Source organism: Schistocerca nitens, chromosome 3 (genome assembly GCF_023898315.1).
Source record: "Schistocerca nitens isolate TAMUIC-IGC-003100 chromosome 3, iqSchNite1.1, whole genome shotgun sequence".
In the NCBI taxonomy this organism is placed as follows: Eukaryota; Metazoa; Arthropoda; class Insecta; order Orthoptera; family Acrididae; genus Schistocerca; species Schistocerca nitens.
Window position 1 is genome coordinate 342,546,059 of NC_064616.1, and position 13,150 is coordinate 342,559,208.

At 38.6% G+C, this 13,150-nt stretch overlaps 1 protein-coding gene across 2 annotated transcripts in view; it reads left to right on the forward strand.

Moving 5' to 3' along the window:
- LOC126248294 (GTPase-activating protein and VPS9 domain-containing protein 1) overlaps positions 1–13,150 on the forward strand; it is a 369,886-nt gene that overhangs the window by 332,912 nt on the left and 23,824 nt on the right. For both annotated transcript variants that reach the window (XM_049949157.1, XM_049949158.1), the window contains exons 26-27: positions 1,118–1,232; positions 2,261–2,333. In XM_049949157.1, coding sequence (XP_049805114.1) covers positions 1,118–1,232; positions 2,261–2,333 — 188 coding nt within the window. The remainder of the gene's footprint in view (positions 1–1,117; positions 1,233–2,260; positions 2,334–13,150) is intronic.

Genomic DNA, 13,150 nt, shown 5'->3' on the forward strand with positions numbered 1-13,150 from the left:
TTTTTGAATGTCTGACTTACTCCCTAAATTATTATTTGGGAGATGATCTTAGTATGATATCAGGATGGTTGGTTCATCCTTCCTTTCTTTCTTTTATTCTTTCTTTCTTTTCTTTTTTAATATGATCAGAAAGCTACACACATCCGAGTTATTTTTTAGTGTTATTAAGTTAGTATTTTAATAACACTTTTTAAAAATAAAAATCTGCTTCAGTTGTCAGTAGTTTCTTAATTTATTGCATGACTGGTTTCCAAACTAAATCTCCATCTTCAGGTGCCAGCAAATAATGGTAGCAACTTACACTTGTGGTGGTTGGATCAGTCAGACCGAGGGCATCACACCCACGTCAAACGAATGTGTGGGAGCATAGGACTAACAACCACATTGCCCACCTGGAGAGTACGACACTTAGGTCATGCTGTTCATGCAGGTGCTGTGGTTGCTGATTCTACACTCCCATGTGTTTTTTTTTTTTTTTTTTTGACATGGGTGTGACACCGCATCCGCCCCTTGACGGACGGGCGCAACTGTCACACATTTATGTTCCCATAATTCTTTGGTGGCAGTTGAAGATTAAGCATTATGATTTAAAACCGGTTGTGCACTAAATTAAGAAATTTCTGGCAGCTGAAGAAGCAGATTTTTATTCTATAAAAATCTTCCTCAGTTGCGGATGTTCGTCTGATGAGGTATTTAGTGCTCTTTAACATTAATCAAGGTGATAACCGTACATATCTCTCTCTCTCTCTCTCTCTCTCTCTCTCTCTCTCTCTCTTTCTTTCAATTGCTGTTTTATTGTTAGTGCCATTTCAATTGATTAATTTAGTCACTGTTAAGTAAATGCTTCTCTTCTGTCACAAATGGTGTTTACAGTCATATGTCACTTTTTTTACTAGTATTAAAACTGTGTGATGATGCTACTCTAGAATGTATATACCTTATATTTACTGTGCAATGTAATGTGCTCAGCAAATTTTGTTGCATTTGTTGTGTGTTAAATATCATGTTTCATCTCTCTCATGCTTAACTTACTCCACCCATACATTTATTTGGAGATCTCGTTTAGCAAGCATTTTTCAGCATTCTAAAAGAAGCTTTCATATTTATTTTTTTCCAGCTGCTAGTAGTGCTCAAATAAGTCAAGCTCATACCGCCATTGAGAGGGCAGTGATAAGTCGCGTGTACCTCCAAGCAATATACCCAAATGGTGATGGCGACATTTCAAGAGATCAGTATGTAGATTTTTTAATACTGTTGATTGTCATGTATTAATGTTACTTATTTCTATCCTTATACTATTATGTCTTGAGAATTTATTTAATGGCAGTTGTAATACCACAGTAGTATTACTGTTTCGTGGTTTTATTGTTGCAATACAGTAGTCTGGTAGTTCACAACAGTGTCAGCCGTTATCACTTAACGTGTATGTTATTTCTGAATACTTTGGATATTGTTGAGCAAGGGAAAATCCAGGATGGAATGTAACAATATTAGAGAAGGAAAATTGCTACTCTCCATATAGCGGAGATGCTGAGTCGCGATAGGCACAACAAAAATACTCACACAATTATAGATTTCGGCCATTAAGGCATTTGTCAGCAATACACACACACACACACACACACACACACACACACACACACACACAAACGCAAACGCAACTTGCACACACGTCTCCAGTCTCAGATAACTGAAACCCCACTTTATCTGAGACTACAGACATGTGTACAGGTTGCATTTGTGTGTGTGTGTGTGTGTGTGTGTGTGTGTGTGTGTGTGTGTGTGTGTGTGCGCGCGCGCGCGTATGTGTATCTATTGCTGCCCGGCCAGAGTGGCCGTGCGGTTCTAGGCGCTACTAGTCTGGAGCCGAGCGACCGCTACGGTCGCAGGTTCGAATCCTGCCTCGGGCATGGATGTGTGTGATGTCCTTAGGTTAGTTAGGTTTGATTAGTTCTAAGTTCTAGGCGACTGATGGCCTCAGAAGTTAAGTCGCATAGTGCTCAGAGCCATTTGAACCATTTGTATCTGTTGCTGACAAAGGTCTTAATGGCCAAAAGCTATAATTGTGTGAATCTTTTTCTTGTGCCTATCGCGACTCAGCATCTCAACTGTATGGTGAGTAGCAACTTTCCTTCTCTGATATTGTTAGATATTGTTGAGTTTTCTATTTGGCATATTTCAACAAAAATATCATTATTGATGTATGTTTTAGTTTGTAACAATTGCCATATTATTTAAATCTCTCTTCTCATGTTTACAGAGTCCTCCATGAACACATGAAAAAATTATCCATTGTAATCACCCCTGACCACAAGGATTTAAGAGTGCCTAAGGTTTGTATTACAAGCTTTGTCAACTGCAATTCATTAATTTGCTGTGTGTTATTAAATTTTGTAACATAGTAAATATGTCATTATAAGAGGTATAGCATCACCAAGTGAGTGGGCAAATACACAATAAAGCAAATGAGAATAGATAATAAGAAGTAAATGTGCTCCTATAAAGATTTCAGAGTTTCTTCCTTCAGCGGAAGAAAAAGAGAAACCACCCGAAGGAACATGATTTTCCACTGTGGTTTCTTAATTTCAGTTACAGCTGTTTATTAATTGCAGGTTTCACTGGATCATCATCATCATCAGGCAACTTTATACATGAATGAAGATTACAGAATGATTATACTTGCTGTGAGTTAGTCATACAGTTAATATAGGAATGTGTGTCTGATTTCCCTTTGTTCTGTCTGGAGAAGTAAACAGTGCAATGGCTGACCTTATTGTATTTTTTTTTACCTCACTTACTCATAGAAGGAAAGTGTAAAGATAACATAAACATTAACAGAGCTACAAACAAACAGTGATAAACCCAGAGCCATTTTGTCCTGCAGTGCAGTCAGAAGAATGAGTGAGAGGAGAAAGGAGGTGGTTTTCTAGGAGATGGAGAAGCAGCTAGGCAAGGGTATATAAATGTGATGTCCATGAGCTTATCTTAGTGCTGACAGGATAAGTCACATGTATTACATAATGAAGTAGGAATTTTGGATTAGAGCAAGAAGAGGTTGGGGGCTGGGGAGAGATGTTGGAACAAATGAACAGGGGAGGATACCTGATGGCATAGGTAGTGAATCATGTTGAAATCAAGCACATTATGCCCTGTACCCTGCAGCTTGCTTTGCCTTAGAGTGATCAACTTTAACACTTTGCTGCTGTTTGGCAGTGGCTCTTCATGTGGTAAGATAGCTGGTTGGTGGTATGCCTACATGAAATCCTCTGCAAAAGTTGGAGTTGAATTGATATATGATATGACTGCTCTCACAGATGGAATGGCCTCTGATAGGGAAGGAAATGCCTGTGGCAGGACTGGAATAAGATATGCTGGATAGGTACATGGGACAGATCTTGCAACTAAGCCTTTCACACTGAAATAACTTGGTTAGGAGGATTTTTCTAGGTGACCTGTCAACAGTTTGCCAGATTTTTATGATAAGAGTCAGCAACGGTTATGTTCTGTTGAGCCAAATTTTATGTTCTTCTTGCTAATGATAAATAGATGGAAGGTAGCCAAAGGGATCTGTTGCCATAGGAATCTGGACAAGCAAGCAAAAACTTACGTGACACCAGTGCACTTTATATATATTTTACTCAAATTGTTGCTGAAGAACTGCTACAGTGTTGACAACTAGTAGAAACTGTGGCTAGCTGTCAGCAGAGGCGCAACACAGGCGTGCATCTATGTACACTGAGTGTTTGCATGTAGAGCTATCTATCAACAGCTCGGTGTAATGTTCGGCACCAGCTAACAGTGTGGAACTAATCTCGAACAAGAAAAAGGAGCCCAAGTGCCCACCGCTTATAACACCATCCTGGCACTCTACGCTGGTCGACGGCCTGAAGGTTCTTCATCGAGGCACCAACTCCAGCAGTATCGATAAGCTATGATACTATGCATATGATGGTCATTCTGCAGGTTTTTAAATCAAACTGAAAGTATTAAAAATGGCAGTGATGCTCCCTACCTGTACATTAACAGCCCCCTTGCCCACAACCTTACTACTGTCAATGTTCTGCTGACTTCAAACCCACCAACTTGCCCTCAAGCAACCATGTACATACCCACATTCCTTTTCATTTATTTCATTACTCCATGTATTATCAAAATTTAGAAAATCAATAAATGGCTAAAGTTCGGAATAGGTATAATATTAACTTTTGTAAAGCAGTTACATTGTATCAAGTAAACAGTTTGTAATTTTGATTAGTCAGAATATGGTGAAAATCAAATTTTGTCAATGAACCTCTTAAAGAAAAGGGGGTCATCTTGTATTCAGGGTCGTCTTACACTCGGGTACATTCACCTGACATCCAATTTCAGTTGTCCTTTAATCAACAACCCCTTCTTGGCTCTTCTGGTGATTACATGTAAAATGAAATGTTGCAAATGTTGAAATAACCAGCACCAGCAGCATCCTAGTGGCCAGCAGTTGTCCCTATTTTATTGTGTTAACGAGATCATTAAAATCTGCAGACACAAAATATTTTTGGAACTTAACCACAAATAAATGTAAAATTCTGGAAAATTACTCTTGACTTCACAAAGAGAATTTGAACCAGCCACAAAAGAGTGTCATTCTTTACCAGAACTGCCTGCTGTATTTATGATAAATTCTAATATCCTCCGAACCACACACAGATTTGCTTCCACACCTCATCGCATTTTCTTCACCTCATCAAATCAGTGTAATATCCTAGTTCAGCTTCTTTGCTGCTTTACTTCTCATATTTATCCCAGTGCCAGCACAGTGAAAAATGTGCTCATGGATCTCCTCAACACCTTGGACACGTCATTCTTCTTCTTTGAAGGTAGAACAGTTTGAGAAAATGACACTCTAATATAACAGCTAAGATAACAGTATCTTTCTGCCTTCTGATCTAGAGTGACCATCAGCGTCTCCTTCCAGATGAATGACCTATGCCAAGTATTTACAGGGAAAGGGGGGGGGGGCAATTTGCTGAAGACATTATTCATTATAAAATTGCAAAATTAGTTTCTACTTTACCACCCTGGCAACTTACACCTGTATAAAATGTGCACTTCAAAATGGTGTCAATAGATGTTACCTTTCTAACGTATCATACAATCTGATAAGGTATGATGCACTCTTGAACAACATTTCTGTGATTATGTGTCATGACTATAACCGTTTACAGTATGATTTTTCTGATAGCTCACACAATGAGTTTGATGTTAACCAAATATTAAAAAGGAACTCCATGAACAGGCCTGGAGACCGCATGGTGATGACCACAGCCAAGTCATCCTGTGCCTACAGCATCATTTGGATGTGGTATAGCGGGACATGTCTGCATACCGCTATCACAGCCACTGTCAGTTTTATACACCTTGGAGCTGCTACTTCTCATCCAAGTAGCTCATCTTCATGGTTTCACAAGGCTGAGTGTAACTTGTTTCAGTCTTCCAATCATTAAAAAAAATCTTTAACAATACCAGGAGTTGAAACCAAGTCCTGCACAAACAAACACACTGCCTGCTCAGCTGTTGCAATGAAATTTTGTATGTTAAGGCATAAATTTTCATTACTGACATCACATCTTTGATGCTGAGCATTTTGTCTCATAATATGTTGACTGCCTTAATGGTGCCTTCACAGACAATCAAAACCATCTCAGACTTGATTCATAAACAAATATCCCATTCTGTAACCCCTCCATTCTCATAACTGCTGTAGCCACTAACAAGATACGTAGGAGTACCTCTCACATTACGCAGGGGTACCACCATAAATGGAATGGATAAAGCACATTATCTATGTCCTGAAATGATGAACATTCTTCCTTGTGCTATATGTTGAGTGTTTTTCTTTGAGCTGATGTCCTTACTGGCTGGATATAGAACATTTCTTTTTGCCTTATGTTCATGCACACTGAAGTTCTTATTTGTGTAAACCATAGACATAACAATATGGCTGTCATATAAACAAGGGGTCAACTTTGGATTTTAATAGGGCTAACATAGCAATTTTATGTATATCCATTTTCGTAAATGAACTGTGTGGATTGTGCACCAGATACAGCTGAGAACTGTCACTGGAATGTGCAGTGGTCGCAAATTGCGAGGAGGAGACAGTTCCATGTTATGTGCCAGCTCATTTCCAAGTCTGCACCAACCATGATGAAACCACATTTGTTGTGCTTCATGAGAAACGAGGCCTGTGTGAGGATGGCTTTAGGCCACATTACTTTATTCAAGTAACCAGTCGTCCTCAACTTGTTCATTTGGAGTGTGTTTATAAACAAGGAATTTGGATATTGGACCTATTTCTTGGACAAAAAGTTTATGAAACTCATAAAATTGAGTGGAAACTGAAGTGCAAAAATGTTAATTCAGCTCTTCTGTTGCATGCAGTGATTGAGAAAACCAGATACTAAACATGTATGCTGTTAATATTGTATCCTCAATGTCCTTACTACTTGATAACCACAGTTTGCATAATGTTCTTCAGGCCAAGTGCACTGAGAGTGTGAAATACATTGCTTGGAATCATTTGTAGTGTGTGAAAACATTCTAATAATAGAAAACTGCTAGAATGAATCTCTAGAAACGACTGTATTCCTAGCAGCAGCACTGTGTTTTCATTATTTTGTCACACAAAATAGAATCAAAGGACTGCTTTACAGACCAGATTTTGTAAAAGTAACAGAATAGTAAAGAACTCAATAATTTGAAATTTAATATCAGCAGAGTGACACAACTGCCTCAAAAGATGACATCTTTTTTTAAAAAAAAAAAAAAAAAAACAGTGGAAGGAATATGACTGTGAGGTCCTTGGTGTTCAGCAGTAAGTTATGTCTCAGTTGAGTTAATTGTTTTTATTGATTGATTTATTTATTTATTTGTTCCACCATTTGATGTATTTCAATTGCTACATGTTATATCCTTACATATAGGCATTGAAATTTTGATAATACAATGACAATTACACAGTGTATTCTACAATTCAGTGAATTTATAAAACAGGTTACAGCATAATACATGTACGATATTTTAAAGTGTATTCAGTTCTTTTTTACAGTATACTTGCAACCCAAAGCCCTCGATAATATGTTGGATGTATTAATCTGCCTTAGCTCGCGAGGTGCGGGACCATACAAATGTCGATGTGGTGCTACAGGAGCACATCACGTTTGTGTGGTCTCGCATCTGTGGGCACAATCACCAGTTGTCCTGAACGTATGTATAACAGAAGATTTCTTATTGTTGATTTGTGTTGCGTATTTTAAATTAGAACTAGCACCATGAAAATTTCTGTACTCTGATATGTGTTTCACACAAATAAACTGGATAAAAATTATTTGCTTGGCATGGCTTGTTGGCAATCAAATTTACCAAATACTGGTGAAGCTTTACGTTCTTGTAGCACCTTCTGGTCCATAGCTTTATGTTACAAGATTTTAGATTTTGTTGGTATTTGTAGCTTGTAATGAGGCATTCCATTTTTGTTTGATTTCCCTGCCTGCTTTGTCACCTGCTTTTTCACTCTGTGGTTTCTGAGGTGCCCAGTCCGAGTTAGTACATAGGGCTCTACATTTCTGTGCAAGTGTCCTCACAAACTTACAGTGGTTAAAGATACAATATTTTACAGTATATTCAGTTTGTCTTTACAGTATACTAACAACCCAAAATCCTAAATAATATGTTGCATAAATTCATCTGTCTGAGCTTACAAGATGCGGGACCATACAAATGTTGATGTGGTGCTACAAGAGCACATCACATTTGTGTGGTCTCGCATCTGTAGGCACCATCACCGGATATCTCGAACGTATGTATAACATAAGATTTTGTATTGTTCATTTATGTTGCGTATTTAAAATTAGAGCTACCACAATGAAAATTTCTGTACTCTTTGATGTGTTTCGTACGAGTAAACTACATAAAAATTCTTCACTTGGCATGGCTTGTTGGCAAGAAAATTTATCAAACACTGGTGAAGCTTTATATACCTGAAACGTCTGGTCCATAGCTTTATGTTACAAGGTTTTAGATTTTGTCAGTATCTGTTGCTTGTAATGAGACAGTCCATTTTTGTGTGGTTTCTCTACCGTCTTTGTTACCTGCTTTTTCACTCAGTGCTTTCTGAGGTGTGCAGTCTGAGTTAGTGTATAAGGCTCTACAGTCTGACAAAATTACAGTGGTTAAGGATGTGGTATTATACAGTGTGTTCAGTTCTGCTTTACAGTATAATAGCAACCCAAAGTCCTTGAAAATATGTCAAATGTATTCATCTGTTTTAGCTTACAAGGTGTGGGGCCATACAAATGTTGGTGTGGTGTTACAGGAGCAATGACACTTGTGTGGTCTTACATCTGTGGGCACCATCATTATGGATCTTATCATATTTTTATTATAATACCAGTGAACCTGGCAGTGCTTAGCAGTTGCTAAACATGTTTGCAAATTGGATATACGTTGCAGTCTCCCTCTCCTCCTCCTCTTTCCATCCACCTCCTCCTTTCTCCTCTCTGTGTTCATTTTCTCCCCTCACTCTGTCTACCTCCCCTTCCCCCATCTCTCTGACTATACACCTTGTTTATTGATGTTGCAAAGGAAGCCTGGATTGGAAATTGAAGTTGCTTAAAATGAATCGGTAAATCTGTTGGGGTCATTGGTATATGGTGTATGAGAGAGAGATCTCTCCTGCTGCTAGGTCTGAGAATGTAGCTTCAATAAAGGTATTCCACAGGGTTTTAATCGACAAATGGGTAGGATTACAAAGTTTCAGATAATACAGGTTGCGTAGTAGTATTCTAATTGTAAGCTGATAAGCCAATACAACTTTCCTGTTTTCTGTTAAAACTAACTGTAAAGAATAAAATGAAATAGCACATTGTTTTGCATGCAAAGTTTGATTAAAATTATGTGTAAGGGGCAATAATATATATGTATGAGAAATAATTTGTCTAATGGTTTAAGTGCCATGATATCGTAGCTAAAATTGACTACAATAAAGAAAACTAAACCACAGCATTTCTTTCTCGCAGTAAACAACAACACTACTGGTTTCCTGTTAAAACTGACTGTGAGAAAGAAATCTGAATGTTTATCAGAGTATTGTGCAAAATTGATCAACGGCTTTTTGCCAGCACCACTTGCCTATTGTATCTTCTGTATATTTATATATTACACACATTTTAAAAATATGTAATCTATTCACATCCAAATTTTATTAGAGTATCATGAAAATTTGAAGTACATAGGCCAGGAACTCTCAATGTTAAGGAACACCTTGTGTAGCCTCTCTCTGTCCAAATGTTTATTACAGCTTCATGTAAAATTTTCAAGTAAATCAGTCAAGAACCTTACCAAGATTTTTGGTAACAATGTTAAACTGTGACTTGTCCTTATATAGTAATATAGATGATTATATCCGTTGTGTTTAAATCTACATACTCTATGTGATCAAAAGTATCCGGACACCCTCAAAAACATATGTTTTTCTTATTAGGTGCAGTGTGCTATCACCTACTACCAGGTACTCCATATCAGCAACCTCAGTAGTCATGAGACATCTTGAGAGAGCAAAATGGAGTGCTCTGCTGAACTCACGGACATCAAATGTGGTCAGATGATTGGTGTCAAATGTGTCATGTCCACCCCTGGTAGCTGAGTGGTCAGTGCGACAGAATGTCAATTCTAAGGGCCCGGGTTCAATTCCCGGCCGAGAAACAGAGATTTTCTCTTCTCAGGGACTTTGTGTTGTGTTGTCCTAATCATTATCATTTCAACTGCATCAACACGCAAGTCGCCAAAGTGGAGTCGAATAGAACCAGCGAACGTTCTACCTGACGGGAGGCCCTAGTCACACGACATTTGCATTTATTTACATGTGTCATACGTCTGTACGCGAGATTTCCACACTCCTAAACATCCCTAGGTCCACTGTTTCCGATGTAATAGTGAAGTGGAAACATGAAGGGACACATACAGCACAAAAACGTACAGACCGACCTTGTCTGTTGACTGACAGAGACTGCCGACAGTTGAAGAGGGTCGTAATGTGCAATAGACAGACATCTGTCCAGACCATCACACAGTAATTCCAAACTGCATCAGTATCCACTGCAAGTACTATGACAGTTAGGTGGGAGGTAAGAAAACTTGGATTAATTGGTCGAGCAGCTGCTTATAAGCCACACATTGAGCCAGTAAATGCCAAACAACGCCTAGCTTGGTGTAAGGAAAACATTAGACAATTGAACAATGGAAATACATTGAGTGGAGTGATGAATCACGGCACACAATGCAGTGATCCGATGGGTATGACGAATGCCCAGTGAACATCATCTGCCAGCATGTGTAGTGCCAACAGTAAAATTTGGAGGCGGTGATGTTATGGTGTGGTCATGTTTTTCATGGAGTGGGCTTGCACACCTTGTTGTTTTGCATGCCACTATCACAGGACAGGCCTACACTGATGTTTTAAGCACCTTCTTGCTTCCCACTGTTAAAGAGCAATTTGGGGATGGCGATTGCATCTTTCAACACGATCGAGCACCTGTTCATAATGCACAGCCTGGTTACACGATGGCAACATCCCTGTAATGGACTGGCCTGCACAGAGTCATGACCTGAATCCTATAGAACACTTTTGGGATGCCAATATTGTGCCAGGCCTCACCGACAGACATCGATACCTCTCCTAAGTGCAGCACTCCGTGAACAATGGGCTGCCACTCCCGAAGAAACCTTCCAGCACATGACTGAACATATGCCTGCAAGAGTGGAAGTTGTCATAAAGACTAAGGGTGGGCCAACACCATATTGAATTTCAGCATTACCGATGGAGGGTGCTATGAACTTGTAAGTCATTTTCAGCCAGGTGTCCGGATGCTTTTAATCATATAGTGTACATACATACATACACACACACACACATACATACAGTGTGTGTATATATTCCCTTTACATACTTGCACCAAAACAAGAAAGAAAAATGTCTGGTAAACATGGGCTCTAAAATACATACCTTACGAGCTAGGAGGACTTGTTTAATAGAAGAGACATGTTCAACAGTATCAAAGCTGAGTAAGTGCAGCTCTTAATGTGTGCATTGTAGAGCCCATGTACATTAAACTTTTTTTCTTGTTTTGGTGTAAAAAAACCTGCCTCAGAATACATGAGAGCAATTTTGGTACACTGTGTTTAACAAAACTGGATGATGGTTACATCTGTTTTCTTGCTTTTTGGATTTTCCTTGCAGTAATCAGTAAATTCATTTAAGAAATGAAATGGATTTTTCAATATTTCTCTGGCTGTGTGCTTGAAGCCATTAATGTTCTTTGTGTGGCTGATATTGTTTGGAAGACAATTGAATAGATACACCCCTACTGTTAAAATATTTAGCAGTTTAAATTTTTGTCTGTAGCTTTTTTGGCATTGGTCATTATGTATATATCCCTTTCCTGTATGATAAGTAACTTCTTCATATTTACTGGACTTCCACATAGTTCTGTTCCATGTGACTTTGTGGATTCAAAGTGCACAAAGTAAAACATTTTGAGGACTTCAATACAAACTATTTTGGCTTACTTACTTACTTACTTACTTACTTAGTGCATAGCAGCATGAATTTAATTAACTGCTTAAGCAGTTGATGTGCTGTGTCTTACTTTAATCTACCATTGAGGTGCCGACCCAGAAATTAGCCAAGCCATTTTCCTTAATCTTTTGCACAAACTATTTTTTTTATTGTTTTTAAAGCTTGTGATGATGAGTTTTGTAATTTTATATCCATTTATTATTTGTATACTATTCATCTGTTCTATGTAAAACACTTTCAGCTCCATGTGTATCTTCTTTGAGGTTTATCCCCTTAATTAAAATACAGGGTGTTTAAAAAAAATCATCCAATTTGGAACATCTGTATTCGTGAAGCTAATAAATATATAGAATGAATTTTGTTTTTTGATGAACGAGAATTTCAAAAAGGGTTTCTTTCCTCCCCCCCCCCCCCCCCCCAAATTCCATTTCATAACGAACATGTCTTTTGTTACAGCTTCCACAGCTGCTGTTACGTGATGTCTCAGTGCATTCATTGTTGTTAGTAACGGACACGCATAAACAGGGTCTTTTATAAACCCCCACAAGAAATAATCACATACAGTCAGGTCTGCTGACCTTGGAGGCCAGCAAAGTAAGTTTGAATCATTTGGTCCAGTGCAATCGATCTATCGTTCAGTAATCCTTCAATCTAAAAATTCCCACACTTTCTAGATGCCAGTGTGGCGGTGCCCCATCCTATTGGTAAATAAAGTCGTTTGATTCAATCTCCAACTGTGGGAAAGAAAGTTCTCAAGCATATCAAGATATGTGCTTCCTGTAGCAGTGTTGTCAGCAGAAAAAGTGGATCATACACTTTTTCCCGTGAAACTGCACCAAACACATTAAATTTTGGAGAATCCCTCTCATGTTGTACAACTTCACGAGGTTGTTCTGTACCCCATATTCTCACATTATGACAGTTGACCTTTCCATTTAAATGGAATATTACCTCATCACAAAACACTAAGCATGGAAGAAAACCGTCATCCTCCATCTTTCCAAGAATGAAATTACAGAACTCCACAGGTTGTTGTTTGTCACCTTTACAGAGAGCTTGCAGTAGCTGAATTTTGCATGGTTTTGTGTGTAAACGTCAATGCAACACGTGCCAGATGGACATCGGCTGAATGTTGAGCTGTCAAACTGCACGGAAAATGGATTTATGCAGACTCCTTGTAAAACTACGGTGGATGCATTTGACGTCTGTGACAGACACTCGGGGACAGCCCGGCAATTTGCTTTTCCACTAACAACCTGTTTTCGGAATTTTTCATGCCATCGTCTAATGCTGTGCGCTGTAAGAAGATCCACACCATACGTAGTACGAAAGTTATGTTGAATAGCTTTTGGTGACACACACTGTGCAAAATGTAGAACACAAAACGCTTTCTATTGTCCTGACACCAGTTTTAGTAGAACTGAAGTGAGCGTACACTGCTGCTACCTAGGGGGAACCATGTAAAACTCAAGTGTTTGCTCTTTCTGACAGTGCATTGTTCACATACATATCTCAAATAACATAACAGTTATGATT